The sequence below is a fragment of the Lethenteron reissneri genome, chromosome 10 (assembly GCF_015708825.2).
Source record: "Lethenteron reissneri isolate LAM-NWPU_2019-01 chromosome 10, ASM1570882v1, whole genome shotgun sequence".
NCBI classification, from domain to species: Eukaryota; Metazoa; Chordata; class Hyperoartia; order Petromyzontiformes; family Petromyzontidae; genus Lethenteron; species Lethenteron reissneri.
The window spans coordinates 763898-786865 of record NC_083788.1 but is presented as its reverse complement, the minus strand read 5'-3'; the positions used below and the strand labels follow the sequence as shown (position 1 = coordinate 786865).

Here is a 22968-nt window from a genome sequence, read left to right as displayed (position 1 = left end):
AGACTCTGGATCGCCTTCAGTACTTCCTCAACAGATGGCTCCTTAGCCAGCCACTCACAGGGGGTGACTTCTTCTTCCAATATTTGAGGCACCGCAGCCTCGGCAGGGTCATTGCCACTTTGTCCCACGTTGTTTTCCTGGCTGAGGGATTTCCCCTTCCCCAGGACCTCACATAAATGCTCAGGAAATCTGCAAACCTGTCCCTGGGGGTCGGAGATTGGATCACCGTTCTTTCCCCTAATGATGTTAATAGGTGTGGTGCTGCAGGTTACTTTTTTGATGGAATTAAAGGGCGATTTGTGATCGCGTTCCATTGAGGCAGACTCCATCTCCTCAGCAACCCGCAACCACCACCCATCCTTGCAGCGCCTCACAGCTCTCCGAACTTCTGACCGAAGGCTGCAGTAAGCCTCCTCATTCTCTGACGTGGGATGCTGTAGACGATTAGAGTGGGCCTGTCGCTTTTTCTCAGCCAGCCTGAACACCTCCTCTGTCAGCCAGGGTCTTTGGGGAGGTCTGGACAGTGTACCCAAAGCAGCCAATGCAGCTGCATGAGCCACAGTCCTAAACCTCGCCCATTTCCCCTTGACATCAGGAGGAGTGGGGGACGATGCCAACCCCAGCCGCAAGCGATGATGAAATTCTCACTTGCAACTTTCATCTGCTAGCTGAGACCATGCCACTAAGGGTTTGAATGGGGTCCTGGGTGTACACCCACCACACCGGAGTGGAAGAATGGCAGGTGCATCTTACAGATGACAAGTCGATGGTTAGTGAGCAGATCAGCTCCACGGTAGGTCCTGGTGTCAAGGACATGGGCCCGCATCCGCTGTTGTATCATTATGTAGTCCAGCAGATGTTCTTGCTTAGACCCGGCATGCATCCATGATGTGGTGTGGATGTGCCGTTGTTATTGAGCTGATCTGGCCCATGCCTTCCAATTACTCCAGACCAGGTGCCAGCATCATGACCAACTCGGGCATTGAAGTCACCCAACAAGATGACTCTATCCCGAGGGGCCACTTTAGCTAGCACCTGTGACAGGAGGTCATAGAAGGCATCCGACTCATCGGCCTTGCCTGCATTCCTCCACTGATGTTCATCTTCGGTAGGGGCATAAGTAACCAGGACCACCACTCCGCGCCTCTGGTTGATGGGAAGGCGAGCCCAAAGTAGCCTGGGGCTCACAACTTCCCACACCTCACCGCCACGCTCCCGTGCCCCCTTCATTCTTTTATTCAGAAGAAGAGCCACACCCTGTTGTTTGGCAGTCTCCTGCCCCGAGTAGAGGACTGTCCACCCCTCATGGTGGCAGGAGCCAAAGCCGGTCCACCGGACCTCCTGAATACCACAGAGATCCAGGCGGTACCGGTCCAGCTCCTGACAGAGGAGTGGCAGCCTCTCATCCGCAGTGAGCGTTCAACATTCCACGTGACCACACGTAGTGGTTTTTTTTGTTTCTGGAGGAGCCCCAAGGGTAAGGTTTCAGTCTCCTAGCTCCGCCAAATGGGGTTTGGCTAATAGACGTCATAGATGCCTGTCACCCCGGGGTCTCCGGCACAAGCTTATTCATTAAATTTTGTCGTCGTGGTTTAGTGGCAATTCATTGAAGGTGGAGCGGTTACCAGCCCCTCGCACCCGTCCAGAGCCCCCATTTGGCCGCTGTGGTGGTTAGAAATGCCATGAGGGAAAAGGCCAATCGGAATTGTCCCTTCCCCCACAGCACTGTCTATGACAGCGTTGCCCATCCGGCACCACGAGGTATGGGGTTGTTTTGCCAGAACGCATCTGCTACAACACACTACAATACTATACACTACACTATACCATACCTGTCAACCCCTTATCAGGGCTAAACCGCGTGGGTTGTGACATCGATGCCGATCTGTCGCGGAGCTCGAACTATGGAACGTGAGACTGACGAGGCGGGGGTCCTAAAATAAAACCGCCGAAGACTCCTGACGGGAACAAATCAATGATTTATTTTGTCATCGATCATGACGGAAACCTGCAAGCACTGCATCGAGTGCGGTATGCGATGACTGCGCTTAACAAAGTGCGATCATCACGATTGTTGAACTTATTGCGCAAAAGTAACTGTCACATTTTTGGTTAACGCCACCACGGCGCCTGTGCCAGGCCAGGTGCACTTTGAGGCTATCACGTGACGCGTCGAAGGCTCGCTCGCTGGCACGACGTCACGGGATAGACCCAGGTGCTATGGGTTGATTTCTGTGCCAGGCTAGGTGCAGGAGGTCACCGGACAGACCCTACAGGTGCTATGGGTTGACTGCTGTGCCAGGCTAGGTGTAGAAAGAGGTCATGGGACAGACCCAGGTGTTATAGGTTGATTTCTGTGCCAGGCTAGGTGCAGGAGGTCACCGGACAGACCCTACAGGTGCTATGGGTTGACTGCTGTGCCAGGCTAGGTGTAGAAAGAGGCGGTCACGGGACAGACCCAGGTGGTGCCATTGGTTGACTGCTGTGCCAGGCTAGGTTCAGGAGGTCACCGGACAGGCCCTGCAGGTGCTATGGGTTGACTGCTGTGCCAGGCTCGGTGCAGGAGGTCACCGGACAGACCCAGGTGCTATGGGTTGACTGCTGTGCCAGGCTAGATGCAGGTCACGGGACAGACCCTACAGGTGCTATGGGTTGACTGCTGTGCCAGGCTAGGTGTAGAAAGAGGTCACGGGACAGACCCAGGTGTTATGGGTTGATTTCTGTGCCAGGCTAGGTGCAGGAGGTCACCGGACAGACCCTACAGGTGCTATGGGTTGACTGCTGTGCCAGGCTAGGTGTAGAAAGAGGCGGTCACGGGACAGACCCAGGTGGTGCCAATGGTTGACTGCTGTGCCAGGCTAGGTTCAGGAGGTCACCGGACAGACCCTGCAGGTGCTATGGGTTAAATGCTGTGCCAGGCTCGGTGCAGGTCACCGGACAGACCCAGGTGCTATGGGTTGACTGCTGTGCCAGGCTAGGTGCAGGAGGTTACGGGACAGACCCAGGTGTTATGGGTTGACTGCTGTGCTACGCTAGGTGCAGGAGGTCACGGGACAGACCCTATAGGTGCTATGGGTTGGCTGCTGTGCCAGGCTAGGTGCAGGAGATCACGGGACAGACCCAGGTGTTATGGGTTGACTGCTGTGCCAGGCTAAGTGCAGGAGGTCACGGGACAGACCCAAGTGCTATGGGTTGACTGCTGTGCCAGGCTAGGTGCAGGAGGTCACGGGACAGACCCAGGTGTTATGGGTTAACTGCTGTGCCAGGTCATGTGCAGGAGGTCACGGGACAGACCCAGGTGCTATGGGTTGACTGCTGTGCCAGGCTAGGTGCAGGAGGTCACGGGACAGGCCCAGGTGTTATGGGTTGACTGCTGTGCCAGGCTAGGTGCAGGAGGTCACGGGACAGACCCAGGTGCCATGTGTTGACCGATTGACTGAGATGGCAGATGCAGCAGCCGTGCCCCCCACTGCGCCAACTCGCTGTGTTTTGACTGAAGCGACCAACGAGACGGCCAATCGATTATCGACTCTGCAATCGAAAACGCCGTCGAATCGAATTGTCACTTTCCACTGAGCTATTTGAAACCGATTCCCCTAGCAACGCAGAAGGAACTGGGTTTCCATAGCAACGCTATAGGAACCGGGACCCTGTAGCAACGCAACAGGAACCGGGTTTACATAGCAACGCAATAGGAACCGGGGCCCTGTAGCAACGCAATAGGAATCGGGTTTGCATAGCAACGCAATAGGAGCTTTGTTTGCATAGCAACGCAATAGGAAACGGATTAACGTAACAACGCAATAGGAACCGGGGTCCCGTAGCAACGCAATAGGAACGGGGTTTCCGTAGCAAGGCAATAGGAACGGGGTTTTACGTAGCAACGCAATAGGAACGGGGTTTTACGTAACAACGCAATAGGAACGGCGTTTCCGTAGCAACGCAATAGGAACGGGGTTTCCGTAGCAACGCAATAGGAACGGGGTTTCCGTAGCAACGCAATAGGAACGGGGTTTCCGTAGCAACGCAATAGGAACGGGGTTTCCGTAGCAACGCAATAGGAACGGGGTTTCCGTAGCAACGCAATAGGAACGGGGTTTCCGTAGCAACGCAATAGGAACGGGGTTTCCGTAGCAACGCAATAGGAACGGGGTTTCCGTAGCAACGCAATAGGAACGGGGTTTCCGTAGCAACGCAATAAGAACGGGGTTTCCGTAGCAACGCAATAGAACCCGGTTTTCCTGGAGCAACGGGGATTCGATTCCCGCGATGTCGCAACGAGGATCCGGATCCCGGTGTGACGCCCTGGACCCGGTTCCATCTTCACCGTCCCAGCCACTCGGCCGCGCTCTCCGCCCGCCCGCAAGGTGAGGGACGCCGCTCTCTCTCTCCCCTCCCTCTCCTCTCCCTCTCCTCTCTCTCCTCTCTCTCGATCTGTCGACGTCTACTGAACACCCTCTTGCTTCCACGCCGCTCCGTGGCGGCGCACGAGGAGGCTGGGCCCCAGCAGGACGAGCCCCGGTGGAGGCGAGCGGGCCTGGCGCGCCTCTCTCTCTCGAACCGCCTCCTCGCCACCTCGCCCTGGATGGCGCAGGGTCACACGGCATACAGCTTGACATAGAGCTTAGCAACATACAGCTTGACATAGAGCTTAGCAACATACAGCTTGACTTAGAGCTTAGCAACATACAGCTTGACTTAGAGCTTAGCAACATACAGCTTGACTTAGAGCTTAGCAACATACAGCTTGACATAGAGCTTAGCAACATACAGCTTGACATAGAGCTTAGCAACATACAGCTTGACTTAGAGCTTAGCAACATACAGCTTGACTTAGAGCTTAGCAACATACAGCTTGACTTAGAGCTTAGCAACATACAGCTTGACATAGAGCTTAGCAACATACAGCTTGACATAGAGCTTAGCAACATACAGCTTGACTTAGAGCTTAGCAACATACAGCTTGACTTAGAGCTTAGCAACATACAGCTTGACTTAGAGCTTAGCAACATACAGCTTGACATAGAGCTTAGCAACATACAGCTTGACTTAGAGCTTAGCAACATACAGCTTGACATAGAGCTTAGCAACATACAGCTTGACTTAGAGCTTAGCAACATACAGCTTGACATAGAGCTTAGCAACATACAGCTTGACTTAGAGCTTAGCAACATACAGCTTGACTTAGAGCTTAGCAACATACAGCTTGACATAGAGCTTAGCAACATACAGCTTGACTTAGAGCTTAGCAACATACAGCTTGACATAGAGCTTAGCAACATGCAGCTTGACTTAGAGCTTAGCAACATACAGCTTGACATAGAGCTTAGCAACATACAGCTTGACTTAGAGCTTAGCAACATACAGCTTGACTTAGAGCTTAGCAACATACAGCTTGACATAGAGCTTAGCAACATACAGCTTGACTTAGAGCTTAGCAACATACAGCTTGACATAGAGCTTAGCAACATGCAGCTTGACTTAGAGCTTAGCAACATACAGCTTGACATAGAGCTTAGCAACATACAGCTTGACATAGAGCTTAGCAACATACAGCTTGACATAGAGCTTAGCAACATACAGCTTGACATAGAGCTTAGCAACATACAGCTTGACATAGAGCTTAGCAACATACAGCTTGACATAGAGCTTAGCAACATACAGCTTGACATAGAGCTTAGCGACATGCAGCTTGACATAGAGCTTAGCGACATGCAGCTTGACTTAGAGCTTAGCGACATGCAGCTTGACATAGAGCTTAGCGACATGCAGCTTGACATAGAGCTTAGCAACATACAGCTTGACATAGAGCTTAGCGACATACAGCTTGACATAGAGCTTAGCAACATACAGCTTGACATAGAGCTTAGCGACATGCAGCTTGACATAGAGCTTAGCGACATGCAGCTTGACTTAGAGCTTAGCGACATGCAGCTTGACATAGAGCTTAGCGACATACAGCTTGACATAGAGCTTAGCGACATGCAGCTTGACATAGAGCTTAGCGACATACAGCTTGACATAGAGCTTAGCGACATACAGCTTGACATAGAGCTTAGCAACATACAGCTTGACATAGAGCTTAGCGACATGCAGCTTGACATAGAGCTTAGCGACATACAGCTTGACATAGAGCTTAGCAACATACAGCTTGACATAGAGCTTAGCAGCATACAGCTTGACATAGAGCTTAGCGACATGCAGCTTGACTTAGAGCTTAGCGACATACAGCTTGACTTAGAGCTTAGCGACATGCAGCTTGACATAGAGCTTAGCGACATACAGCTTGACATAGAGCTTAGCAACATACAGCTTGACTTAGAGCTTAGCGACATACAGCTTGACATAGAGCTTAGCGACATACAGCTTGACATAGAGCTTAGCGACATGCAGCTTGACATAGAGCTTAGCAACATGCAGCTTGACATAGAGCTTAGCAACATGCAGCTTGACTTAGAGCTTAGCAACATACAGCTTGACATAGAGCTTAGCAACATACAGCTTGACATAGAGCTTAGCGACATGCAGCTTGACTTAGAGCTTAGCAACATGCAGCTTGGCATAGAGCTTAGCAGCATACAGCTTGACATAGAGCTTAGCAGCATACAGCTTGACATAGAGCTTAGCAACATGCAGCTTGACTTAGAGCTTAGCAACATACAGCTTGGCATAGAGCTTAGCGACATACAGCTTGACATAGAGCTTAGCAACATACAGCTTGACATAGAGCTTAGCAGCATACAGCTTGACATAGAGCTTAGCAACATACAGATTGACATAGAGCTTAGCAGCATACAGCTTGACATAGAGCTTAGCAGCATACAGCTTGACATAGAGCTTAGCAACATACAGCTTTGCATGCAGCTTGACATGCAGATTAGAAACATGCAGCTTGACATGCAGCTTGACATGCAGCTTGACATGCAGCTTGACATGCAGCTTGACATAGAGCTTAGCAACATACAGCTTTGCATGCAGCTTGACATGCAGATTAGAAACATGCAGCTTAACATGCAGCTTGACATGCAGCTCGGGATAGAGCTCGGAGATGCCACGCACAGCCGCAGCCTCCGCGATGTTTCTGATGACGAAGTTCGTGATCGTCGTCGTCCCCGGGGGGGGGGGGGGGGGGCGCGATTCGTGCAGCGCGCCGGCCGCGCGTGGCCACGGCCCCTTCCTCCTCACGCACACGTGGTGACCTCCTCTGCTTAGTCGCGTCTCTCTCACTCCCACTTCTCTCTCCTCTCACTCTCCTCTCTCTCACACTCTCTCTCACTCTCCTCTCTCTCACACTCTCTCACTCTCCTCTCTCTCACACTCTCTCACTCTCCTCTCTCTCACACTCTCTCACTCTCACACTCTCTCTCACTCTCCTCTCTCTCACACTCTCTCACTCTCCTCTCTCTCACACTCTCTCTCACTCTCCTCTCTCTCACACTCTCTCTCACTCTCCTCTCTCTCACTCTCTCGGGCTCTCTGTCCTCTCACTCTCTCTCCTCTCGCTCACAAGAACCGACGTTCGCCACCGAGTGAGCGGTGACGCCGCCGCCACGGCGCTCGTGCCAGGCTAGGTGCACTCCTGAGGCCGTCACGTGAGAGCGTCGTCGTCTGAAGGCTCGCTGCCCGCAGGAGGTCACGGGATAGAAGCATCAGGTGCCGTGGGTGATTACTGCTGTGCCAGGCTAGGTGCAGGAGAAGGTCACGAGACAGACCCAGGTGTTATGGGTTGACTGCTGTGCCGTAAAGTCGTGCACCTAGCCTGGCACTGCGTCAACCGAGAGCATCTGAGTCTGTCCCGTGACCTGCCAGCAGCGACCCTTCCACGCTTGACGTGACCGTGTCAAGGTGCACCTAGCCTGGCACAAGCGCCCTGGCGACGTCACCGCCACTGACGGTAGCCGTGGCCGGGACTCGTACCCAGTGCGCCAACCACCGCTCCACCATTCACGTGCAGGGGCGCCGTGGTGGCGAGGAGATGTTGACTCCCTCGCCCGGTACACACGAGGTCGTGGCTTCGACCCCGACCTTGACGATGCCTGCTGCTGCTGCTGTATATTTGGAGTTTGCGTCTCTCTCTCTCATCATCATAATCACGGTGGCTAGGAGATGTCAACTACCTCGCCTGGTGTACAGGAGGTCGTGGGTTCGACCCCGACCCTGACGATGCCTGATGCTGCTGCTGCTGTGTATTTGGGGTTTGCGATGTATCTCATCATCATCACGGTGGCTAGGGGATGTTAACTACCTCGCCTGGTGTACAGGAGGTCGTGGGTTCGACCCCGACGATGCCTGCTGCTGCTGTATTTGGGGCTTGCGTGTCTCTCATCATCATCACGGTGGCTAGGGGATGTTAACTACCTCGCCTGGTGTACAGGAGGTCATGGGTTCGACCCCGACGATGCCTGCTGCTGCTGCTGCTGTATTTGGGGTTTGCGTGTCTCTCTCTCTCCCCGGCTCCTCCGGGTTCTCCCCTCACGCATGTCGAGTCGACGTCCCGCGTTTCGAGCGTTTGGCTGCTGCTCAGCATTTCCGCACGATGATGACGATGAGCCCACTTCGTTGGGCTATCATTTCTCGAATTGAGCTACGTAGCTCAGTTGGCCTTACCCTGGTAGTAGAAGAATAAATATTTGTTTAGCTTTGGAGTAAATTGCTCGCTCACGCCGCTGCTGACAACGGTGGTTAGGGGCTCGTGAGCCCCTCCCTCCTCCAGGCGGTGTTTGTTCGTCTTGGACGAGGTGGGTGTACCCACTATTTACCCCACCACAAGCGCGCTTAGGGAACATCCATTTAGTACGTACGCATGGAAGGGGGGGGGGTAACCCAAATACGTAGCTTGTGTATGGGGGGTCTACTGACAATCTGCGCATAGGAAACGGTGGGGGGAGGGGAGGTGGAGCCTCGATAACAATTTGTAGACATTGGCCTTCAATTGACCCCAGTTCAGTGTCTCCAGCTGTCACACAACAAGTCCTGCCGGGAGCGGTGGGACTGGGAGAGGTGCCACTTCGTGTGCCACCACCGTGCCCCCCTGACTGCAGCTATCACGCAGTTCAGCAACATCAGTGGCCAAGTTACGCAACTTAATTGTTTAATGCAGCCGGCGGTGGACTATCCGTTTGCTTAAACACGTTAATATTATTGATCCTTGATCGTTTATGCGTGGATTCAATATCGGCCGTTCTATAGGATTCCGGGGGGGGGGGGGGTGCACCCACTGGCAGGCAAAGCAATCGCCACTTGATCCCATGTCCCGCAAGTTTCCAAGGGGAGATGATAATTTAATGCATTTGGCATCTACACAATTCTCATAGCACAAGGCTGGCACGATGGCAGGTGCTGCTGTTGCTGTGTTTGACAGAGCCTGGTCTCATAGTAGGGATGTTGCTGTTGCTGCTGCTGTGTTTGACAGACACAGCCTGGTCTCATAGTAGGGGGCTGCTGCTGTGTTTGACAGACACAGCCTGGTCTCATAGTAGGGGGGCTGTTGCTGCTGCTGTGTTTGACAGACTCAGCCTGGTCTCATAGAAGGGGGGCTGCTGCTGCTGTGTTTGACAGACACAGCCTGGTCTCATAGTAGGGGGGCTGCTGCTGCTGTGTTTGACAGACTCAGCCTGGTCTCATAGAAGGGGGGCTGCTGCTGCTGCTGCTGTGTTTGACAGACTCAGCCTGGTCTCATAGTAGGGGGGCTGCTGCTGCTGCTGTGTTTGACAGACTCAGCCTGGTCTCATAGTAGGGGGGCTGCTGTGCATAATCCAAATCGCTCAATGTGCAGGTCATTCGTTTTTTTTTACTTTGCTATAATTTGGGACCACGACGCCGAGGACACAACAGCCCAATCGAATTTATACGTGGGATTGTTAACGTCCCTGGAAAGACAAAGGTCCCCCGTGTAGCCTTAACAGACTGTTGGGGCAAGTGCTGTTAGTAAGTAGGACCTACGAAGGCTGGAATAAGGGGGTGGGTGGCCAGCCTCTGTCTCCCCAGTGGCGATGTTTACAACACCGCACCTAGGGGAGGTCCAGGACCGGTTCGGACAACAGCCACCGGTGTTGGCCGTGAGCGGGAATGGAACCCGGGTCGCCGGGGTCCGTAGCGCAGCGCAGCGCTCCACCCGATTATCCTGCTCACCTTAACGACAGGAGAAGCACGTTAACGCACCGCAGTGATAACCAGGGCAGCCCACTGGATTCGAGCCACGAACCTCACGCGGCGTAAGCCCCCAGGTCGCCCTCGCGCAGGAGGCAACGCCGCCACCTCTCTCCGTGTCCCCGGCCGCGTTTATTTCACCTCGTCGTGGTTAACAAACTGGACCGCCCCGCCCGCCCGCCCGCGTGCAGGATGCCCGTGGACTGGATCGGTTACGGCTACGCCGCCCTCGTCGCCTCGGGAGGCGTCATCGGCTACGTCAAAGCAGGTACGCCGCGGCGTCGTCTCGGCCTCGTCTGCGCGGGGCCTCCACCACTCACACCACACCACCCCTCACTCACACCACACCACCCCCCACTCACACCACACCACCCCCACTCACACAACACCACCTCTCACTCACACCACACCACCCCCCACTCACACCATCCCCCACTCACACCACACCTCACTCACTCACACCACACCACCCCTCACTGGTATGCTGATTGGCCACGTGTAATATATCGGTGTAATTGTGACAACAGCACTTGCTCCCATATGTATGTTGAACTTTGTAGTCTGCATGTCTCTCTCCCCGTGGTCGCGTAGATTTTTTTTTCCAGGTCCTCCGGGTTTTCCCTCCACATTTAGAAACATTTTGATGATTTTTCTACTATAAATGTCCACAATAAGCCACTCTGTTGAGCTAACATTTGTAGTAATTTTATATCTCAGTGGGCTTTGCCTGGTAGGATGGGGATGGTTTCGTGTTGTATTTGTATGCGTTTCGGTGATTCGTTTACCTTCATTGTACTTTGCACTCCGATCATGTTTTTGTACTGTTTGTTGTAATGTTCTTACCCGTTCCCCTACTGGACATCTGTGAAAAAAGAGCTTCATAGCTCATCAGATTCCTATAGTAATAAATAAATATTCTCATTTTGATAATCGGTGCTACTCGCTTACAGCACTTGCCCTAATAGTTTGTTGGTGGCTATGCTGGGAGGGTGGTGTGGGATCTTTGCCTTTTGCCTTTGCAGGCAGCGTCCCCTCCCTGGCGGCCGGCCTGCTCTTCGGGGGCCTGGCCGGGTTCGGGGCCTACCAGACCTCCAACGACCCCAAGAACGTGTGGGCCGCACTCGGTGAGTAGCGCTGGGGCCGCCGGCGCCGGTGGTAACACCCGGGGCCTCGCACCAACGAAGGCCTGGGTTCGAGCACCCATTGGGTTTGTGTGCTCTCCCCGCTTGTTCTACGTGGAGGTCTCCCACACAAAGCCTTTTGGGGTTTTTGCTGGAGCGGAGATGGCGATGTGTGGTGGGGAGCAGGCAAGTGCCGTCGCGAGCTGGAAGAACATTCTGAGCGAGTTGAGCGACGGAAAGTTTTCCAACGGCCGTGGTCGGAATCTTGTATACCTCGTCTGGTATACAGGAGGTTGCGGGTTCGATCCCGACCCTGACGCCTGCTGCTGTATATTTGGAGTTTGTGTGTCTCTCATCATCATCACGGTGGTGAGATGTTAACTACCTCGCCTGATATGCAGGAGGTCGTAGGTTCAATCCCGTCCCCGACGCCTGCTGCTGTATATTTGGAGTTTGCGTGTCTCTCGCTCTCATCATCATCACGGTGGCTAGGAGATGTTAACTACTTTGCCCGGTATACAGGAGGTCTTGGGTTTGATCCAGACCCTGACGATGCTTGCTGGATATTTGGAGTTTGCGTGTCTCTCTCCCCGTGGTCGCGTGGAATTTGCTCTGGGTCCTCTGGTTTTTCCCTCCACATTTAGAATCAACATCACGCGTTTACAGTAATTTGGCGACTGCTATATATTCCTACGTGATAAGCCACTTGGTTGAGCTATCATTTTAGTTTTACAAGTAACTTTTATCCATCCAAAGGCAATTTAGTCCAATAAAATTAGTTACTTTTGAAGACGGGAACAGTTGACTTAGTAATTGTTGTAGATGCCTAAACGCATGTTTAAAAACGTGCGGTTAGAGTATTTGGCTGCTTTGAATTTCCCCGTGATAAGCCACCGCTTAGTTGAGCTACCGTTGGTGAGAGTCAGGGTCGCTGCTGCAAAAGAGCTCCGTCGCAGCTCAGTGGTGGGGCACTTACCTGGTAACATAAAAAATAGTTCAGGATAGTCCCGACTGTGTGCCGGGTGTTCCACGTGTGCCGGGTGTGTGACGAGTGTGTGACGAGTGTGCCCCTGAGCTGCCCCTCATGCTCCCCCTGTGTTTCTCAGCGGCCTCCGGGTTGCTGACGGGGGTGATGGGAATGAGATTCTACAACTCGGGGAAGCTCATCCCGGCAGGGATCATAGCCGGCGCGAGGTGAGATCCCTCACCCCCAAAGACAAAGATCCCCCGGGTAGCCTCAACAGACTGTTGGGACAAGTGCTGTTTGCGAGTAGCAGCACCTACGAAGGCCGGCACGGCACACGAGGGGGTGGGTGGCAAGCACCACGCCTGGCCGCATTTGTCTCCTCAGTGGCGATATTTACACGCCGCACCAGGTACTCATTTGAAGCTAAATCGACCTAGGAGAGGCCCAGGTCCGGTTCAGATAATTAATCGTCACTGGTGTCAGCTTTAAGCGGGAATTGAATCCGGTTTGCTGGGTTTGTCGCGCAGCGCGTTAACCGCTGCAGCACTGCTCCCCCCCCCCCCAGCATGTGTGGTGCGTGTAATGTTATATCACACCGCGTTGGTGTGTGTGTGGTCTCGTGGGGAGCGGTGGTGCAGTGGTTAGCACGCTGCGCCACAAACCCGGCGACCCAAGTTCGATTCCGGCCAACACCAGCAACGAATATCTAAACCGGTCCAGGGCCTCCCTTAAGTCGACTCAGCCTCGAATGAGTACCTGGTGCGGTTTGTAAAATATCGCAACTGGGGAGACAAAGGCGGTCGGGCGTGGCGCTGGCCACCCACCCCCTCGTGTGCGCCGTGCCGGCCTTCATAGCTGCTGCTCGCTAACAGCGCTCGCCCCAACAGCCTGTTCAGGCTACACGGGGGGATCTTTGTGTTGTGCCGTGTCGTGCTATGCGCTGCAGTAGGCGACACGCGTTGCGGTTTGTTACGCGGCGCGTTGCCGCACATCTCGTGCGGCGTGTGGGGGCGTCGTGGGGTCTTGCGTAACGTCGCTGCGTGCTGTGCGGTGGCGCCCGACGTTGACCCTCGTGTTGCGGGTGTGCCTGGTTTGATACCACTGCATCAGGTAGTCATTTGAGGCTGAGTCGACCTAGGGGAGGCCCAGGACCGGTTCAGATTTTATCGTCATTGGCGGTGGCCATGAGTGCAAATCGTACCCCATAGTGTAGCACAGCGCTATAACCGCTGTGCCACTGCTCCCCATATACTGCCTACACACCAAGATCCCCCATGTCTCTTGTTGGGAGTAAGTGCTGTTAGAGTGCACCTGTGAAGGCTCTGCACGGCGCACGAGGCGGTGGGTGGCCAGCACCACGCCCGGCCGCCTGCGTCTCCCCAGGAACGATGTTTACACACCGCACCAGGTACTCGTTTGAGGCCGAGTCTTTGAGTCCACCTCACACACACACGCACTTACACACACACGCACGTACGCACGCACGCACGTACGTACACACGTGCGTGAAATATTGTAGGCCGCGGTGGTACAGCCTTTGGCACTAAGCTGCACTACGAACCCAGCGATTCCTGTTTTGATTCCCGCTCACGGCCAACATCGGTGATGATTATCCTGGGCCCTCCCGTAGGTCGAATTAGGCTTAAATGAATAGCTGGTGTGGGGCGTGTGTGCTGGCCACACACGCCGTGCGCACTGCATCGGCCTTCACAAGTGCTCGCTGACCGCATTTGCCCCAACGGTTTGTTGGGGCTATGGTTATCCGGGGGGGATCTTGTGTTTGTGCAAGTTGGCGATGGAGCAATGCTCACCGTCAGTTGGTTGGCTGCCGACTTGCTCCGATGCCTGCGGCGTGGTGGTCATGGGGAGGCAGGGGTCGTGGTGGGTAGGGTGGGCGCGGCACCCTCTGTGCGTGTGTCACATGACACGCTGTTGTGTTGTTGTTGCTGCTGCGGTGTTCTCATTGTTGTTGTCGTGGTGGTGTTTGTTGCCGTTGTGCTCCGTGAAGCTTGATGATGGTCGGCCGGCTTGGAATGAAGATGCTCGCCAAGCCTCACGAGCCGTGACGCGGAGAGAGAGGGGGGGGCGGCGAGGTTACCGAGAGGACGAGGAGGCGGGAAGAGGGCCCCCGGCAGCAAACCCCCCTCTGTAAATCCACTCGGACTGTGGGGCGATGACCTTGCGATTTGACGGTGGTTGCCACTTCTGGCACAATTCCCCCTGACCTGCAGCTCCGGCTGCCTTAAAATCGAGCGATTTAAACGCTTCACGTGACACCGTTTCGCTCGATCGGCGATTGCGACCCCGCAAACCGTGACCCGCTCGCTCACTCGCTCGCTACGACAGTTGTCGCCATTTATCAAAACCAAAGGAACGTCCCCCCCACCGCGTTGTGTTGCTCGTTATGTTGCTGCTGGGTGCCCGCGTGCCACCGTCACCGCCGTTTGTGTGTTTGTGCGAGATCTCAGCCGTGTACCGCACGCAGATTTACAAATAAAAAAATAAATCACACGTTTCTCTTTCCGCGCGTTCCCATTGTCCGCTGGCCGTTGTTTTGTACGCGTCTACATTGAACTTCTTTGGCACCGTGTGCGTAGCCAACCGTGCTCATCATCGGAGGTGCGGGGGGGGGGGGGACAACAAACTAAACACAACAAAAGAAGTTCTCGTAGAAATGAGTTTGTCAAGCTAGTTGATTAGAGTGCATAGCTCCAGTGGATTCCGAATATCGGAAGGAAGAACGTTCCAGACGGCCACAAGAGCGCATCTGAAAGTGCCGCGCGATGATGCGGTGACCACCATCTTTTTTCGACGATTATCCAAAAGCCGCTGCTGCTCTGAGGATGATGACCGGAGTTTGCGTGATGATGGTTTATGCTCCTTGACGAGATCAGCAATGGTATTGTGGTTCATTTGTGGCAAGCACTTTGTGTGTGTAATGAGCGCAACCTTGCAAAGTATTCATTCGACAACTGGAAGCCAATGCAGCACGGTCGGATCTTGCAGTGCTCAATTGCGTACGCACTCTGCAGCTTGGTAATGTTATTTCCAGACGTCCCGTAGAGTAGTGGAGATGCAAAAACCGAGCTGCTGTCGACATGATACACGCCACCGTGTTGGCTTCGTCACGACTCGATTGGTGGCTTTTGCTGGCATTTAAAGGTGTTTACCGTCAAATTTTAATGCTGCATCTTTTCCGCTCAGTTGCCAACTGGTGATGCAGAAGAAGTAGCACCGTGCAGCTACATTTGTCTATCTGCTGGATGAGGGCCTCCCAGTGCTGTGCGGGTCGTGGAGGTTTGTTTGGTCAGTGCCGGTTGGCAAAGGCGGGCAGCGTAGGTGGGAGCAATGAAGTGCAATACAAGGATGGGTTTCTATTGCTGGACATCTGTGAAATTTTTTTTTTCGCTCATCAGATGCCTCCAGTATTAATAAATATTCTAATTTTCACTGCACCATTCTCTTTCCTGCACACAATGGAGCCTCCGTGGTCGACTGCACCTAAACTAAACTTTTATTTCATTTTACCAGGTAAGGCCCATCACTGAGCTACGTAGCTCTTTTTGAGAAGCGACCTGGCCCATATCATCATCACGCGGGCAAGAATAGCAGCAGCCCAAATACTCTAAACGTGTGATGTTGATTCTAAAATTGGAGGGAAAAACCAAAGGACACGGAGAAAAAAATCCACGCAACCACAGGGAGAGAGGCACCGCAAATTCCAAATATACAGCAGCAGGCGTAGGGGTCGAGATGAAACCGATGATCTGTATAACAGGCGAGGTAGTTAACATCTCCTATCGTGGCGCCATGATCCACCCACAGTGAGCATCCATCCACGAGTTACGCCACAGTGGCGAGATGTTAACTCCCTCGTCTGGTATGCAGGAGGTCGTGGGTTCGACCCTGATGCCTGCTGTATATTTGGAGTTTCCACTCTCTCCCCGTGGTCGTGTGGATTTTCCTCCGGGCCCTCCGCTTTTTCACCTCCACATTTATAAAGGCGTATTTAGAGTATGTGGCTGCTATAAATGTCCACGTGATGATAAGCCACTTCGTAGAGCTATCGTTTGTGATAAGCAGGTGGCTTCTGAACAAGAGCTACGTAGCTCAGTGGGCCTTACCTGGTCAAATGAAAATAGAACAAAATCGTTACTCGTGCTCAACAAACCCTTGGTCATAGGAATCGGTTTTACCCTTTCTGGCAATAAAACAATTGTGTTAAGATGTTAAAACACCCAACAAAAAGCGTGCATGTTCGCCACCAGTACCGTGTCGTTAATGCAGACATGATTCATTGCAAAAGGCTTCCGTTTGGTGTTTTAACATCTGAACACAACTGTTTTATTGCCAGAAGGCGTAAAACCTATTGTTACATTTCGATACTGACAAGGGAGGTCCCACAATGAACCCCTCGCTGTGCTTCCGTAAACACGACGTGGTCGGACGCGTTCCCGACGGTGCGGTGCCGTCTGGTTGGACTGTGGCAGAAGAGTCGTCGTCCGCGCGAGGCCGCGCGAGGCCGCGCGAGGCCGCGCGAGGCCGCGCGAGGCCGCGCGAGGCCGCGCGAGGCCACGCGAGGCCGCGCGCAGCTTCCTTCCCTGCCCCTCTCACTGTCGGGGTGTTCCGTGGCTTGCGGCGGCCGGCGGTGCGCCGTTTCAAAGACGCGCGGACGACCTCGGCGACTTGCGGACGCACGGTGGATATGTACATCAGGTATTGCTTTTATTGGTGGATTTAAATAGAACTGAACAGTAACGTGTGACATTAGTTTTTTTCGTCATTTGCACAATATCGATCGCTTGTAAACACAATCGGGTAAAGCGTGATGATGATTATTATTATTATTTCATTCATTCATTCAAGCAAAATCGGAGGCAATCAAAAGTGTTTAAAATAAATGTAACTCTTGGAAAAGTACCGGCAGATCCTGATTCAAAGCAATGACGACGACGACAACTTAGACCCAAGCACAACGAGCTGCCCCCTTCCCGCAAGGCTGGCACAGACGACGGCCGAGAAAGGGATGGAGATTTTTGCGATCGCCCAAAGTCATTTCTGAAACGACGACCTCCGAACCCCGAGCTCGCGACGACCACGAAGAGTCAACCGGAGCCATCGGTCGATGCTGGCCGCCGCGGTGGCTCGGAGATGTTAACTACCTCGCCCGGTATGCAGGAAGTTCGCGGGTTCGATCCCGAACCTCTGTATTTGTGTCTCTCTCCCCGTGGTCGAGTGGATTTTTCTCCGGGTCCTCCGTTTTCTTTCCCCTCCACATTTAAAATGAACGTCACGCGCGTTTAACAGTGTTTGGCCGTTGCTATAAATTTCCACGCGACGATGACGACGAGGATGATGATGACGATGATGATCTCACTTTCGTTGATCTATCATTCGCGATGGCCAGGTCGCTTCTGAAAAAAGAGCTGTACAGCTCAGTGGGGCCTCACCTGGTAAAATAAATTATTTAATAGTTTTTATTCAATGAAGTCGGTCGATGTAACGTTATAATGACCACCGTTGATGTTTTTGTTTTTACGGTGGGTAACTGCGGGGCGGGGGGGCTCATTCAAAAGCCATCTGCCTCCAAATCTTGAAAAAACCCACCCCTCCCCTCCGCCACCCATCCAGCGGCACGCGCGGCAATCAGAGGCGAGACTTTTATCCGATTGGTCGAGCAACGGAGCTTGTAATCGGTAAGTTACCGATTATCGAGTCACCGATTACTCCCCCCCCCCGACTCCTCCCTGCCCCGGATCCGGGCGCCTGCACCTGAAATCCTGGGCGCACAAACGGAGGTCCGGCCGGCCGGCGACGCGCCGGGGAGTGCGTGGCACGCTCGCTCCTCGCTCCCTCTCTCCCTCGCTCCCTCTCTCCGCTCGGGGAAACTTCGGGAAGCTCAGCACCACCGCAACATTCGCTTTATGGCTCATCAGATTCCTCCAGTAGATATAAATATTCTGATTCCGGGGCTGTTACCTTTCTATGGGGGGCTCTCACCTTCCTCCCTTGACTGTTTACCACCACCACCAACAACCGCCATTCGCCACTAAGTGGCAGTGACATCGCCACAGCGCTTGTGCCAGGCAACGTCCACTTTAAGGCCATGTGAAGTGTCGAACGCCCGCTGGCAGGTCACGGGACAGACCCAGCAGGTGTCATGGGTTGACTGAGATGAGTGGCCGATGCACCACCTGTGCCTCCACCCAACGCTCCATTCGTTGTTGTGAGCGTCGCTCCTCTGCCCTCCGTTGTTGGAGGGCGACTGCCTCCAACTGCCTAGCAGCGTCCTTCACGAGCCTCCTCCACCGCTGGTACCAGTCGTTGGCAAGTCCACTCAGCTCCACTACCATCCATGCCAAAGAGGGAACGACTCCCCATTGTCGTTATCATTCACCGCAGTTATTTCAGCTCTTTAGTTTTGTTGGGGTTGTGACAACGTGCCGTACGAGAATGCAAAGCCAAGTTTCGGCTAAAATTGAACAAAGATAGAGTTCCATAATAGAAGTACAACTTTTTGTTGGGTTAGATTGCGTGAATACAAATGTTGTGTCGTCGTTAAACCCGCCACCACCCGACGCAGCCAACCAGTGAAGGGTTTGTCACGTAAACAGACCCGTGCCCAGCACTTGGCCGGTTGTTGCGTGTTGGGGAGAGTGATACCCACAGCAACATTTACACAATTCGAGGAGCCGGTGACGATTCGCGGGTGATTACAACAACAACAACAACCAGCATCGTCAGGCGACAGCCAGACTTGTGGAGAAATCTTCCCTTGCTGTTTCGGTCTTAAACAGACGGAGAGTGAACATGATGTCATCTAACCCCCAAAAAAAACTCTATCGTGGATAATATTGGTCGCAAATGCTTACCACTACCACCAACCACCACCACCACGTGTTATTAAACAAAGCGAGACTTCACCACATGACTGGCAGTGGCAAACACACGGGGAAGTGACGTGATGGCTTTAATGACCAAGTTTGGCGACCGTTCACAGCGAGCGGGTGACAGAAGTGGTGGTTTCCAGTGAGTGAATGGGCGAGCGAGTGGGTAGGCAGATGGGGGCGAGCGAGTGGGCAAGTGGGTAGGTAGATGGGGGTGAGCGAGTGGGTGAGTGGGTAGGTAGATGGGGGCGAGTGGTGAGCGAGTGAGTAAGCGAGTGGGCAAGTGGGTGGGTAAATGGGGGCGAGTGGGCGAGTGGGTAGGCAGATGGGGGCGAGCGAGTGGGCGGGTAGATGGGGGGCGAGTGAGTGGGCGAGTGGGTAGGCAGATGGGGTCGAGCAGGCGAGTGGGTGGGTAGATGTGGGCGAGCGAGTGGGCGTTGTAGGCAGATGGGGAGCGAGTGAGCGAAACATCCCCCGACCATATCCCAACCCCATAGAGGGAGCTCCAGGGAGGGGGGACGTTTGGCCTACTCTTCCCACACTCGCTGAGACAAGACACCTGCAACGTGGGGGCTGAGACGAAAGCGGGGAGGACCGCTCGCCGTCGTGGCAACACGGGGGGGGGGGGCACTTGTCGTCATGGCAATGCTGGGGGGTGGGAGCGCTGGCCGTCGTGACGATGCGGGGGCTCGGCCACGGAGGACGACGTGGGGAGAAGGAGCCACCGCGGTGCAGAATGGAGAAGAGGAGGAATCTGCGGGGCGACGTTTGATCTTTGGTGCGAAACGCGGCAGCCGCCGGCAGGCGACTCTCTCCCAGACGCACGGCAACCACCGCACGCCCTCGTGCACAACGCGGCCACGGGAACAAACGTGACCCAAGTGGACAATACGCCTCCGTACTTCCCTCGGCCGCCCTCCCCACATAGAAAAATGTAAAGTATTTTTTTTACTTTACACATTACATAAGCCGCAAGGGCCTTCGGGAAAGTGCGTCAAAAAGTCAGCAGCATCGGTTAAATACGAGCGAAACCCTGGACAGCCTTCGACATTCAGTGTCCTCATCAGCCTCGCTTAGAAAACTAAACGCGCCACAGTTATTTTGGCCGCCGGTCATCGTCATCTTTTTATCTGACGGTCTTAGACTTGGGGATTCACACGGTCGGCCCGTGGAATAGGGGGAGGTGGGGGGAGGTGGGGGGGACGTCTCATCGTTCCACGTCGCGTTCCTGGCCAAAGGCGCTGGTGACGTCGCCGAAGCTACGGGCCGGCCCGGAACGAGACTCGCCGGAGACGTCCGGGTCTTGCTGCGCATCGCCACAACAGCGCTGGCTGGCTGGCTGGCGGCGGCGGTCGGCCCTCGTGTAGAAGTCACGCTCGAGACACCGCATCAACGCCGCGCCTGATGACGTGTACACGTGTACACGTGTACCTCATCGAAACAGATTCGGTAGAAAAACTGGCGACTTACACGTACGTCATCGGAACAGGGAAATTGTTAATGGATCGCTCTTCTTGCTCAGCAGGACATAAGCCAAACGTGTTTAAGCACGCACGCACGCACCTTGGCCCCCACTAGTCAGTACGGACACGGTGCAGGAAGATCTTCACTCCGCACCACCGGGAGGTTGGCACGACCGAGCGCGTCTGGCTGCCTGGCTGGCTGGCTGCCTGGCTGACTAGCTGGCGTACATTCCCCCGGTCTCCACTCACTCCCCACTGCTGCCCGTTGACACTGGGGGGTGGCGGCAGTCACTGGGGCGGGGGGGAGGGGCAGCAATGGAGAGGTTCGGTAACAGCTGTCCAGAGCAGCTGAGGCCCTCTGGGACCGCCACTGTCATTGGCTGGGGTTGGGGGGGGTGACAATGGTAGCCCCCCCCCCAAACTTTGCTCGAAAACTCTTGGGACGCTTCATCGAACGTCCAGGGAGGGAGGGGGCAGGTTGCCCCATTATAGCGGGGAGGAGGGGGGAGGTCCCCCTGGGCTAATAAAGATGACTGCGCATCGCATCGCGTTACGCGGACGACGTGAATGCAAAATGTTATTTGTTTGTCACATTATTACTACTACTACTACCCAGTGCCGTTGCTTCGTGAATTAATTGTGTTCATTTCCTAATTATGTTCCGTTAATGTGGTTGGACAAACGTGCCACTGTAGGACAGCTGAGCTTAGGCAACAGTTGCTGCCGGTTCTGGGTGCGCTCCCGCTTGCCTGTGAGTTTCTCTCTCTCTATCTCTATCTATCTCTCAGAGTTCCCAAATCCCGAGGTCTACGCACGGTCAGCCGAGGAGCACGGCTCTTTTTCGCCAACCGTCAACGTCCGAGGGACGCGGTTGGTGCCAGAACAAACCACTGCCAAGATGGCGAAGCAGCCGAGCGAGTTTGAGGACAGTGCAGGGAAGGCAGTGGCATTCGTGAAACGCAACAATCACATGGGTGTCGTGAGGCGACTGACAGAAACCACCGTCATCATCATCATCACCTCCTCCTCCCACCGCCACCACCACCACCACCAGACACTGCCTCGGCCGCAAGACGAACTACGAGCCGGCGCAGCGCCTGATAGTGCCACGCTGCTGGAGGGCGACAATGGCCGGTTCACCTCACCCGAAGAGGAAGCCACAGAGCCTCAGTCGCCAGAGGAGAGCCACCCCGTTTCCGATGAGGCCCTGACGTTTCCTGTGGCAGGAGGAGTTCACCGAGCCACAGGCCAGCGTGCGAGCAGACGACGAGGTGTCCGAGACCGACGGAGAGAACAGCGTGAGTGACAGGAGCTACTCACAAGTCAAGGGCGAGGGTGAATATGCGCCTGGGGACATCCACCTTTTTCTAAAGTACACCTTCAGGCAGCGTAAGGTCAAGGTTGAGGCCTTCTTCCCCGACCTGACGGCCTTCCTCATTGCCGTTCAACAAATTTGTCGCAATCGCGACAGGTTTGAGTTCAACTTCCACGTTCATGCGCAAGGCGAGGAGGAAAATTACTTCTGCTCAGAAGTGATTCCCCGCAGCTACTGTCACCATCACAACACAACAACATATATCATGGCTTCACAGCTATTAAGGTAGCCAGTCTGAACTGCAACAGTGCTCGCAGCGACAAGAGGTGGGGTCAGATCTGCAGCTTGACACCACTCTGGAGGCCCAATGCCAGCCTTTTCTAGGCGTTCTTCAGCCATGCTGAGGACAACCTCGCTTGAGTGGCGATTGTGTTCGGTTCGCTGTTTGTACCAGACGGCGTGGTCTTCAAAGAGATCGTAAAAGGCCACTTGATTTCTGTTGATTTTGCCCTCAATAACTCCAGGCTGAGGTGTTTTAACGTGTACATTCCAAGCAGGGCGTCCGGGAAGAAGCTCTTCTTCTGCGTGCTGTTGGACGTACTGGCGACAGACAACGCGGACGATGGGCACACGGTCGTGAGGGGAGACTTCAACTGCACTTTGGACCCGGCTCTCGACTGCAAAACCACGGAGACTCACTGCAATCTGCACGGCCGCTCGCAGACCCGGTACTGAAACTGGATCTGCTCGACGTGTGGTGACTACAGCATTCAGCCCAGTGGCAGTACTTCCTGGTGCCGCTACTGCTCTCAAGGCAGGATAAGCCTCGCGAGGTCCGATCAACTGGATGTAAACGCCAGCGGGGTTAACTTGCTCGAGGGTTTTCAGATTACCACTTGGTCTCCGTGCTCCTGCGAATTCCAAGCACAGCGCCTACCAGAGACTCAACGTGCAGCGGCTTGAAGACAAGGATTTTAAGGAAACCTTTAAGGCCTTTTGGGGTCAATGGCTGCCTGCCTAAAGCAGCTTCAGCTCCCGGCAGTAATGGTGAGAGAACACCAAGGCA

At 54.2% G+C, this 22968-nt stretch overlaps 1 protein-coding gene across 1 annotated transcript; it reads left to right on the top strand.

The window, feature by feature from the left end:
• The first annotated feature begins 4232 nt into the window (after positions 1-4232).
• LOC133340784 (transmembrane protein 14C-like) lies at positions 4233-14748 on the top strand. Its single transcript, XM_061549172.1, has 5 exons — positions 4233-4367; positions 10341-10417; positions 11172-11273; positions 12377-12464; positions 14246-14748. The coding sequence occupies exons 1-5, from the start codon at positions 4270-4272 to the stop codon at positions 14301-14303; spliced, it is 423 nt and encodes a 140-aa protein (XP_061405156.1). The 5' UTR covers positions 4233-4269; the 3' UTR covers positions 14304-14748.
• Positions 14749-22968: the final 8220 nt, after the last annotated feature.